At 45.1% G+C, this 12,355-nt stretch overlaps 1 protein-coding gene across 1 annotated transcript in view; it reads left to right on the top strand.

Moving 5' to 3' along the window:
* ttn.2 (titin, tandem duplicate 2) overlaps positions 1–12,355 on the top strand; it is a 415,239-nt gene that overhangs the window by 256,107 nt on the left and 146,777 nt on the right. Inside the window, exons 148-151 of the mRNA XM_072477296.1 lie at positions 3,049–3,185; positions 3,294–3,420; positions 3,542–3,808; positions 4,370–4,636. Coding sequence (XP_072333397.1) covers positions 3,049–3,185; positions 3,294–3,420; positions 3,542–3,808; positions 4,370–4,636 — 798 coding nt within the window. The remainder of the gene's footprint in view (positions 1–3,048; positions 3,186–3,293; positions 3,421–3,541; positions 3,809–4,369; positions 4,637–12,355) is intronic.

The raw sequence follows: 12,355 nt of genomic DNA, 5'->3' as shown, positions 1-12,355 counted from the left end.
CGATGGGCTGAATGGCCTCCTTCTGTACTGTAAATTCTATGATTCTATGACGCGTCAGTTCCAATGATGCCACTTTCCAAAACGGTGCTGCTGATATATCTTAATTCTTCCTTAATCATGATTTCCTACCCACTGTGGTCGACAGAGCTCTCAGCCTTGTCCGACCCACCTCCTGCACTACTGCTCTCACCCCTTCCCCTCCCTCCCAGAACCAGGATAGGGTTCTTCTTGTCCTCACTTTTCACCCCACCAACCTCCGCATTCAAAGAATCATCCTCCACCAGTTCTGCCAACTCCAGCATGATGGACCAAGTACATCTTCGCCTCACTCCCCTTGTCAGCATTCCACATGGACCGTTCCCCGCTGGATTCCCTGGTCCACTTCCCCATCACTCCCAACACCCCACCCTCTTCCCACGGCACCATCCCATGCAATCGGAGAAGGTGAAACAGCTGCCCTTTTCCTTCCTCCCTGCTCACCATCCTAAAAACTCTTTCCAGGTGATGCAGCCTATTGCATTCGCTGCTCCCAATGTGGTCAATCTACATTGGAGGGGCTAAACATAGACTGGGTGATCACAGAACCGGTCATCTGCAAGTAGGACCCAGACTTCCCAGTCGCTTGCCATTCCAACTCACCATCCTGCTCTCATGTACATATGCCCATCCTTGGCCCGCTGCAGTGTTCCAATGAAGCCAACGCAAACTGGAGGATTAGCACCTCATCTTCCGATTAGGCATGTTACAGCCTTCTGGAGTTAACATTGAGAACAACAACTTCCTACTGTGAATTCTCTCCACTACCTTCACCCCATTTTTATTTCTATCAATTTATTTTCATTTCTTCCATCGATCTGTTTTCCTCTCACCATTGTCCCCCCCTCCCCTCCATCCCACCCCACTTGGGCCCTGTTTCAGGTTGTCCTTGACACACTGCTCACCTTGTTCTACCATTAACACATTCTGATCTCTTAATGTGCCATTATCAGCACCCTTCTTAGTCATTATCTCCACCATTTGCATTCCGTTTGTCTTTCTGTCCACAACATCTTGTCAAAATCTCCACCTATCGCTGACCCTCTATCAAGCTCCACCTCTCCACCCCCCCCCCCACTACAGTATAAATCTGATCCTATTTCCAGTTCTCTCTAGCTTTGACAAAGAGTCACCCAGACTCAAAATGTTAGCTCACTTCTCTCTCCACAGATGCTGTCAGACGTACTGAGATTATCCAGTATTTTCTGTTTTTGTTCCATCCACCACCACACTTCTCTACCTGAGCGAATTTGTTCTCATGTTGAATAGCCTTCCAAATCCATTCATTTCCTTCTAGAAGAGGTGTAAAGAACAAAGAAAATTGCAGCACAGGAACAGGCCCTTCAGTCCTCCCAGCCTGCGCCGATCCAGATCCTTTATCTAAACCTGTCACCTATTTTCCTAGGATCTACTTCCCTCTGTTCCCCGCCCGTTCATATATCTGTCTAGATGCATCCTAAATGATGCTATCGTGCCCGCCTCTACCACCTCCGCTGGCAAAGCATTCCAGGCGCCCACCACCCTCTGCAGGAAAAGCTTTCCACGCACATCTCCCTTAAACTTTCCACCTCTCACCTTGAAATCGTGACCCCTTGTAATTGACACCCCCACTCTTGGAAAAAGCTTGTTGCTATCCACCCTGTCCATACCTCTCATAATTTTGTAGATCTCAATCAGGTCCCCCCTCAACCTCTGTCTTTCCACAAAAACAATCCTAATCTACTCAACCTTTCTTCATAGCTAGCACCCTCCATACCAGGCAACATCCTGGTGAACCTCCCCTGCACCCTCTCTAAAGCATCCACATCCTTCTGGTAATGTGGCGACCAGAACTGCACGCAGTATTCCAAATGTGGCCTAACCAAAGTCCTATACAACTGTAACATGACCTGCCGACTCTTGTACTAAATTTGCTAAAGGTATCCAAATGCAGGGCAGCACGGTGGCATAGTGGTTAGCACAGCTGCCTCACGGCACCAGGTTCGATCCCGGCTCTGGGTCACTGTCCGTGTGGAGTTTGCACATTCTCCCTGTGTTTGTGTGGGTTTGGGCACAAAAATGTGCAGGGTAGATGGATTGGCCAGGCTAAATTGTCCCTTAATTGGAAAAAAATGAATTGGTACTCTAAATTTATTTTTCAAAAAGGGTATCCAAATGCTTTCCTTTTTGTGGGGTTTATGAAACATTCCTTATTCCATCCCTATTTGGGACACGTTCCTCATCTCTCTTTCAAGCAATTTGATGACCTAATTAGTGCCATTTCCTGCTTTCACACTGAACTAGAAAATGTCATCACCTTTGCACGTTTCCCACATTTCCCTGGTCTATCTCTGACTCTTCCTTTCCTTACCTTGACTTTTCTGCCTCCATTTCTGCTGATAGGCTACCAATGAATATTCGCTAGAAGCTCAATGGCTCCCACAGCTAACTTGACTACATTGCCTCATTCCCTGTTTCCCGTAAGGACAGCACTCTATTTTCCCAGTTTCCTTGACTCTGTTGCACCTGATGATGCTACGTGCATACTACTGTTTCTGATATGTCTTTTTCTTCAATGAAGGGTTCCTCCACACTCCCCCCAAGGCATGGTTGACTGGCCCTTCAGCCGCATCCATCCCTTTTCTTGTACTTTTGCTCTCACCCCTTCCTCTCCCTATCAAAGACAGATACCCCCATCTTCCATGCCACCTGCCTCTGTATTCAGTGGATCATCCTCTGCCTTTTGCACCACCTCCATTGTGATGCCCCTCCAAACACCTCTCTCCTCCTCTCACCTTTCAGTGTTTCAAAGGAACCTACCCTCCGCAACATTCCGAATTTTAATTGAAGATTGTTGTTATCATGTCTATGATATGTTTCCCAAAAGAAATGGAAATTATACAAATCAGGAATTCATGATCAAGAAGATCTTGTGTAGGTTTTTCAAGTCTGCTTGAGATGGTATTACTTGTGGTGGTATATTTTCAGCATTCTACTCTAATAGGAAAACTACATTTAATGTTCTATTTTTAGAACGAGAGATTGACGTACTTTCAGAATTGCAAAGCGTGGAAGTGTATGAGAAAGAGACAGCCACCTTTGAAACTGAGATCTCTCAAGATGTTCCAGTTGAATGGAAGCTCAAGGGAGAAATCCTTCGCCCATCTCCTGTAAGATTTTATTCAAATCTAGAATCGTTATCATACAAATGTGGAATTCAAGAATGTAATGCTATTTTGTTTAAAAAAAACTGAATTACAATTTTAAAAAACTTTCAGACCTGTGAAATGAAAGAAGATGATACAAAACGTTTCTTGATACTTCACGATTGCAAATTGGATCAAGCTGGTGAAGTTGTCTTCAAGGCACGCAATGTCACATCCATTGCATACCTGAGAGTTAAAGGTAACTAATAGCCCTTTTGAAGAAAATATTCAGCGCAGTTTTTATGATGAAAGAAGATGAGAAATTTTAAAGAAGAGTTTTTTTTAGTTTAGCTTTCACTAAAATGTTATATTTCTTGCAGAAATTGAACTTGACTTTGAGGCACCACTAAAAGATGTGACTGTTCCCGAAAAACATCAAGCACGCTTTGAGTGTGTGCTTAACAAGGAGATTCCCAAAGTTCTGTGGTCAAAAGGTACTGACATTCTTAAGGCTGGTGATAAATTTGATTTAGTCGCTGATGGAAAGAAGCACATTCTTGTTATCAATAAGTCAACCTTTGATGATGAAGGAGATTACACCGCTGAAATTGTGGGCAAGAAATCAACTGCAAAACTGACTGTAACTGGTAAGTCATTTTAATTAATTACATTTCATGGTTAAACCATTAATGCATTGGTAATATTTAATTGACTTCACCTCTGTTTGGCTTATGGTTTGGTAATGTGATAAGATACTTGTGAAGTCTTATTTAAAAATTTTAGGGATGCTTTTTTATACATTTCCTATAGCTTTTGTTTTTTTTGAAGCACTGAGAAATGTGTGTAATTAAAGGTGGCGACCTTATCACTCAGGATAATCCATCCAGATTAGATTAAAGCCTGGGACTAATCCAGATTTGGGGAGGTGCCTTACCTTAATGACAGGCTGCATTGTAGATTGCAGAGTTGTTAGGCATATTAAAAAATACTATAGTAAATCAAGAACTGGTATTTATATCATGGCATTAACCACCCTTGGATGTCCCAAAGCTCAAAGAAATACTTTTGAAATAGCTCCTGTTGTAATGTAGGGAAACTCAGCAACCAATTGTCACAGGGTATAAAACAAACGTAGATTTCAATTGAATTACCAATTACATGGTTTTGAACTGTACATTTACTGGTCCATACATTACTTCACGTTTCAGGTATGAGGTTGAAGTTCATTACACCACTGAAAGATCAGACAGTTAAAGAAGGTAACACGGCGCATTTTGAATTTGAGCTGTCACATGAAAATCTCCCAGTGACATGGTACCGGAATGAAAACAAAGTTCACCCAGGCAGAACGGTTGTGATCTCCACTGATGGAAAGAAGCATGTATTAGAAATTAAAGAAACAACTCTTGATGATACATGTCAGATACGAGCAGAAGTTGCTCAGCTCTCCACAAAAGGTTACCTGAATGTCACCGGTAAGAATTAAGTCAAACAGTGGTTTGGAATTCTGCTGTGCAATGAAACTGACACTGGGTGGAATGTAATACTTACTGAGTGTGTAGGGAATGAGGCTGTTGGTTTGGTGGGTGGGGGGGAGGTGGTGCGGAGGGCATTGGTTCACACGAGAGGTGCCATGTCAGGTCTCTGATATGGGGTTCAAAGGCCCGCATTATTCTGGCAGTTGTGGGGAAGCACTCGGCAAAGCCAACACCACACCGAGAAAGAGTAATTTACTGGTTTAGCATATGCTTATGACTCATTAATATGGAACTTTTTGCAATTAAATAGTAGCTTTGGAATTAAATGTGAGGCACACGGGATCGCAGGTTTTCAGTTTTCCTGTTTAAAGCTGATGGTGAGCAGGCAGGTCAGTCTATGAGGGGAAAGTGACCCACTTGGACTTTCCTGTTCACCATCAGCCATTTTTCTTCATGAGTGGAGAGGAGGCTGTGATACATCATAGGAAAGGATGCTGCCACTGCATGGTGATTGAGGATCATTGCCAGGAGATCAAGGATCACTGCAGGGAGTCTTTGCAGGAATCTCAAGGTAATTTCGGGTAGGATGAAAGTCATTGCACGGAGGTAAAAGGACAACTCGAGGAGGAAGAAAGGGCACTGTGGAAGGGCCAGGACTATCTATAGGAGGACAAGAGCAGATTAAATTTGCTGCAGGAACTTGGTGACTTGAAGTTACATTTCGTAGACAGATGCCAGATGTTTTCTGAAGGCCAGGGACCCAGTGGACAGCATACCCTTGCCAAGGCAGGGTCATCATATTCGTATTGCTTTCAGAACTACCATGATCTTGCCCACCCATATTCCTGGAGCCCTGAGTGGAGGAGTAAAAGAAGCACAGAGGGAGCCTGGAACTGGGCCCAGAGGCACAAATGGTGAGAGCCCATTGAAAAGTGACTCACCTGTGGTTGGATCAAACACTGAGGACAATCAAGAGGAAGCCCAAGGAGCCCAGTCAGATGACGATGATTGCTGTGTGTCACAGTATACAGATGTTGCCTGAACTACTTTCAAATATCAGAGAGACATTGCCAACAAAAATTGTGTATGTCTTGGGAAGTTGTTACAGCATCTGGAACCCAAAGGAGACCCACTGCCTGTGGCTTTGACAGTCTGGCGTCATTAAACCTCGATGCCAGTGGCTCTTTCCAGGGCACCACTGGGGAGATGTATGGCATTTCCCAGGCTGCCATTCACCATTGTATCATAGAAGTGACAAATCCCTGTTCAAGAGGGCCAAGGGGTTTGTGCAATACAAAACTGACCCAGAGAGTCAGGCTTCAGGGGCATTGCAGGTTTCTCAAAATGCAGGATGTTATCCATTGCACCCATGTGGCAATCGGGGCTCCCTGGGGCCAGCCTGTGGTATTCATCAACAGAAATGGTTCCACTCCATTCATGTTCAATTCGTTAGGAACCCAGAGAAAACATATCCATAAGACCATAAGACATAGGAGTGGAAGTAAGGCCATTCGGCCCATCGAGTCCACTCCACCATTCAATCATGGCTGATTTCAACTCCATTTACCCACTCTCTCTCTATAGCCCTTAATTCCTTGAGAAATCAAGAATTTATCAACTTCTGTCTTAAAGACACTCAACGTCCCGGCCTCCACCGCCCTCTGTGGCAATAAATTCCACAGACCCACCACTCTCTGGCTGAAGAAATTTCTCCTCATCTCTGTTCTAAAGTGACTCCCTTTTATTCTAAGGCTGTGCCCCCGGGTCCTAGTCTCCCCTGCTAATGGAAACAGCTTCCCTACGTCCACCCTATCTAAGCCATTCATTATCTTGTAAGTTTCTATTAGATATCCCCTCAACTTCCTAAACTCCAATGAATATAATCCCAGGATCCACAGACGTTCATCGTATGTTAGGCCTACCATTCCTGGGATCTTCCGTGTGAATCTCCGCTGGACCCGCTCCAGTGCCAGTATGTCCTTCCTGAGGTATGGGGCCCAAAATTGCTCACAGTATTCTAAATGGTGCTTAACTAATGCTTTATAAAGCTTCAGAAGTACATCCCTGCTTTTATATTCCAAGCCTCTTGAGATGAATGACAACATTGCATTTGCTTTCTTAATTACGGACTCAACCTGCAAGTTTACCTTTAGAGAATCCTGGACTAGGACTCGCAAGTCCCTTTGCACGTCAGCATTATGAATTTTGTCACCGTTTAGAAAATAGTCCATGCCTCTATTCTTTTTTCCAAAGTGCAAGACCTCGCACTTGCCCACGTTGAATTTCATCAGCCATTTCTTGGACCACTCTCCTAAACTGTCTAAATCTTTCTGCAGCCTCCCCACCTCCTCCATACTACCTGCACCTCCACCTATCTTTGTATCATTGGCAAACTTAGCCAGAATGCCCCCAGTCCCGTCATCTAGATCGTTAATATATAAAGAGAACAGCTGTGGCCCCAACACTGAACCCTGTGGGACACTACTCGTCACGGGTTGCCATTCCGAAAAAGAACCTTTTATCCCAACTCTCTGCCTTCTGCCTGACAACCAATCGTCAGTCCATGTTAGTACCTTGCCTCGAATACCATGGGCCCTTATTTTACTCAGCAGTCTCCCGTGAGGCACCTTATCAAAGGCCTTTTGGAAGTCAAGATAGATAACATCCATTGAGTCTCCTTGGTCTAACCTATTTGTTATCTCTTCAAAGAACTCTAACAGGTTTGTCAGGCACGACCTCCCCTTACTAAATCCATGCTGACTTGTCCTAATCTGACCCTGCACTTCCAAGAATTTAGAAATCTCATCCTTAACAATGGATTCTAGAATCTTGCCAACAACCGAGGTTAGGCTAATTGGCCTATAATTTTCCGTCTTTTTCCTTGTTCCCTTCTTGAACAGGGGGGTTACAACAGCGATTTTCCAATCCTCTGGGACTTTCCCTAACTCCAGTGACTTTTGAAAGATCATAACTAACGCCTCCACTATTTCTTCAACTATCTCCTTTAGAACTCTAGGATGTAGCCCATCTGGGCCCGGAGATTTATCAATTTTTAGACCTCTTAGTTTCTCTAGCACTTTCTCCTTTGTGATGGCTACCATATTCAACTCTGCCCCCTGATGCTCCTGAATTGTTGGGATATTACTCATGTCTTCTACTGTGAAGACTGACGCAAAGTACTTATTTAGTCCCTCAGCTATTTCCTTGTCTCCCATCACTAGATTACCAGCGTCATTTTGGAGCGGCCCAATGTCTACTTTTGCCTCCCGTTTGTTTTTAATGTATTTAAAGAAACTTTTACTTTCATTCCTAATGTTACTGGCTAGCCCACCTTCATAATTGATCCTCTCTTTCCTTATTTCTCTCTTTGTTATCCTCTGTTTGTTTTTGTAGCCTTCCCAATCTTCTGACTTCCCATTACTCTTTGCCACATTATAGGCTTTCTCTTTTGCTTTGATGCATTCCCTAACTTCCTTTGTCAGCCATGGCTGCCTAATCCCCCCTCTGATAACCTTTCTTTTCTTTGGGATGAACCTCTGTACTGTGTCCTCAATTACTCCCAGAAACTCCTGCCATTGCTGTTCTACTGTCTTTCCCACTAGGCTCTGCTCCCAGTCGATTTTCGTCAATTCCTCCCTCATGCCCCTGTAGTTACCTTTGTTTAACTGTAACACCTTTACATCTGATTCTACCTTCTTTCTTTCAAATTGGAGATTGAATTCTACCATATTATGAACACTGCCTCCTAAGTATGATCACTGTTCCCTTACTTTAAGATCTTTAATCAAGTCTGGCTCATTACATAACACTAAGTCTAGAATGGCCTGGCTCCTCGTGGGCTCCATCACAAGCTGTTCCAAAAAGCCCTCCTGTAAACATTCAATGAATTCCCTTTCCTTGGGTCCACTGGCAGCATTATTTACCCAGTTCACCTGCATATTGAAGTCCCCCATGATCACTGTGACCTTGTCTTTCTGACATGCCCTTTCTATTTCGTGGTGCTTTTTGTGCCCCTGGTCCTGACCACTGTTAGGAGGCCTGTACATAACTCCCATTATGGTTTTTTTGCCTTTGTGGTTCCTCAACTCTACCCACACAGACTCCACATCATCTGACCCTATGTCGTTTAGTGCTATTGATTTAATTTCATTCCTAATTAACAAGGCAACCCCGCCCCCTCTGCCCACCTCTCTGTCTTTTCGATAGGTTGTGAATCCCTGGATGTTTAAATGCCAGTCCTGAACCCCCTGCAACCACGTCTCTGTGATGCCTACCACATCATACCTGCCAGTCACAATCTGGGCCACAAGCTCATCTACCTTGTTCTGTATACTTCGCGCATTTAAATATAGCACCTTTAATTCTCTATTGACCGTCCCTTTTTGTTTTCTTAGTGTGGTGGACCTTGGTTTACTGAGCCTTTCTATACACCGTGTCATATTTTGTGGGATGGGGACTATCGTAACCTCTCCTGAGTTCTGTCTTTTCGTGCTTTTTTGTATTCCTCAGCAGCTACGCTCCCCGCTGATTACTTCATCTCTTGGTTCCCTGACTTTCCCTTCCCCCCCTAATCTCTAGTTTAAAGTCCAATTGACCACCCTATTTACTCTTTTCGCCAGAACACTGGTCCCAGCTCGGTTCAGGTGGAGACCATCCCAACGGTATAGGTTCCCCCTGTCCCAAAACTGATGCCAGTGTCCCATGAAAAGGAACCCCTCTTTCCCACACCATTCTTTCAGCCACGTGTTAACTTCCCTTATATCCTTCAGGTATGTGCTCGGTTTCCAGTGAGGTCACATGATGCATACATTCCCACCACTCCCAGATGCCACATTCAATTCCAATTATCAACAAGGACAATGATTGAGTAGACCATCAGCTTGACAAAAATAAAGTTCCACTACCTGAAATGCTCTGGCAGGGCTCTACAAAATGTGCCTCGGTGGGTCTCTTGGATTATCATCAACTGCTATGCATTGTACAACCTCATGCAGCAAAGGGAGGAAACCTTGCTGGTTCCTGAGCTGGAGGTCATATTCCTTATCTTATGAATAAGGTGGGGAGGAGGGAGCAGAACAGGCAGGTCATCAGGCTGAAGCTCCTGCACCAAATGCAAAGGCAATGGAAAGATGTAGAAGAGAGGCCCATGAGTCCCACGTTCAAACCAGATTCCAGAAAACAAATTGCCTTTGACAAGCACTCGGCTTCAGACCTTACACTCACAGGACCTCACCATGTCCTTCTAAGAGCAGCTCACCATTGTCCATCAAGAAGTTAGGTCTTTCTTCCCACTCCAATCATGGAGAGGTAAATGCACTGCCTTCACCCATATAGACTTGCAACTTATTCTGCAGGTACTCACATAGCTAACCAGGAGATGACATTAGCACCATCTAAAACACCAAAATAAAGGAAATAAGAGTATTTAATCATATACTGCCATAAATTGTCAACATGGTGCATCTACATGTTCTCTCATGCGTTTACAAGTGCTGTGACTTGTGTTCAACATCCACATCTGAAATGGAGACAATGTAATTGTGCTCATTCTAGTTGGTCCCTCTGCTCCTTTCTGTCAAAATTCTGGATGGTCCACAGTGATTCCACTGAGTGCGATGCTCCGCTGCCTGAGATGAGCTTGGTGACCATTCTCTGGTTGACCGAGGCCTGGTGCATCCTGGAAAATGGAAGGGCTCCTGCTTGGGTGCAAATGCTTTTTCTGTTGCCGTGGAGACCCTTGGGTCACTGCCTGAGAAACAGCTGCTCACCCTCTGAGAGTCCTCAGAAGAACCTCCAGGAGAGGATCCAGGTGCTTCTCCTTCATCTCTTTGCTTGACAGAAGCTTCCTGTCCAGTGGAAGAGGGAATACCTTGGGAATGTCTAGCCATCTCATCCCATTCTTGCCTGATCCCTGCTGCATAGAGCTCGGGGCCAATGCAGCGGTGGCCAGGTCCTGAAATGTATGCAGGTCCGAGCACATAGCCAGCAGCCACTGAATGGTCTGCTGAATCGGGCTCTCTATGATGGTTGCAGCCTCTCCATAGAGAAAGCCATGCAGAGACATGGTGGAATGCACGGTCTGAATAGATTCCTCCATCATCCGCACATGCATATACAATGTCTCTGGTAGTTCTACTAGATGTTCCCCTTTCTATTTCTGCATCACCGGAAGATTTCTGCTGGCTGTGACCAGAGGCCCATCATCAGTTTGCTAGCCTGGGTTCCAACAGTAGTCCTCTGACTGCCCGGCCTCTCAGCTGTTACAGCCGCCATCATCTGCTCTGGCATGTTTGGCATGTTCATCAGATTGTGACCCTGTTTCTAAATGGCGATCGCATACTCTTCAAGGTGAGCGTATCTGCACTGGTGGAGAATGTGAGGGAAAGATGCACGCCTGAGTCTTCAATGTTATCCTCGTTGCGAACTGCAGGGACATGAATGACAGACCAGGATGTCCCTCCATTGGAGAACACAAAAAATTAGGTTCACACTATTTACAATCTCTCATCTCATCTCTTTCTGATGCATGTCTCCTTTCTGCCCATTGGTGGACATCACCTGGAGTCCTCCTCACTCCTCTCCTGCTTCACCAATCTCAATTGCTCAGCTGCCCTGCTCTCAACCAGATCCACTGCCTCCTCCTTTGCTGATGTGAGTGATCTATTGTTAGGCACTGTTCAACCCATCTTTGCCTGTTCTTAATGTGTTTGCTCTGTTCTCCTGAGAACAGAAGGGGAGACTTGGTCTAGCTCAATGGACATCTGACCTCCTTATCATCATGCATCCTTCTGCCAGGGGCCTGCTGGTTGTCCACTCTCATGGCACTTGTACAACAGTGAAAGCATAAGCCTTAAACTTGGTGGCCACAGGTATCCAAGCCTCATCTTACATCTGTTGCTGGGCTTTGCACATTTTTTGCCTGTCTTCCCACTCCCTCCCCTTATTAAGACACATTACATGATGCCCTCATGAGAGCTACGTAGTTCTAAACATTTAGTTATACTCACCCCAGCATGGAAGAGGTAATTGACCCTCTTTCTTCATTAGACACAGGCTGCCTGTAAACCCCACACTGCTAACCCCCACTCCACTTTCACTTTAACTTGGTCAAGCTGGAGAGTCACCTGGTGCTATCGATGGGGGGAAGAGGGAGAACTGCAAGAGGGGTGCATCACTGAACTGTAGTCATCCTTTTATCTGTGTGAGCTATGTGCCAGTTGGACACTCCCTGGTGGATGCGGATCATAGGTCAGGACAAACTCTGATGAGGCTGGAAGCCTGAAGGGTGAATTTGAGGTGCTGTTGAAGGAGAGAAATTTAAGGCTGATGGCGCTTTCAGTACTGGGATCCTCCTCTCCCTCTACAACACTGAAACTTCTGCCTTGTAGTCACTGCCAGTTAAAAATGGTGCCTGGACCTCTGACTCCATCAGCTGACAGTGGGTTTGGAGACATCCTTCCCGCTCACACTACAGAATTGGCTGGACCCGGATCACCATCACTGTTATTGGCCAAAAAACACCATGTAATTTTGATTGGCCAGCTACTCCTGCCACTATTGACAATGTCACCCATTTCCAGATCTGTCACTGGGTTGTGTGCTGGGACGACTAAATTCTGTCAGATGTGTTGCGTACTATGCTTTGCAGAACAGAACCAAAAACGAACCGTTTTTTTTTAACAACAGGGCATCAGATGTTCCTGATAATTCACTTCT

The sequence above is a fragment of the Scyliorhinus torazame genome, chromosome 2 (genome assembly GCF_047496885.1).
Source record: "Scyliorhinus torazame isolate Kashiwa2021f chromosome 2, sScyTor2.1, whole genome shotgun sequence".
Lineage (NCBI taxonomy): Eukaryota > Metazoa > Chordata > Chondrichthyes > Carcharhiniformes > Scyliorhinidae > Scyliorhinus > Scyliorhinus torazame.
The sequence above is the reverse complement of the archived record's forward strand: the minus strand, read 5'-3'. Positions and strand labels throughout refer to the sequence as shown.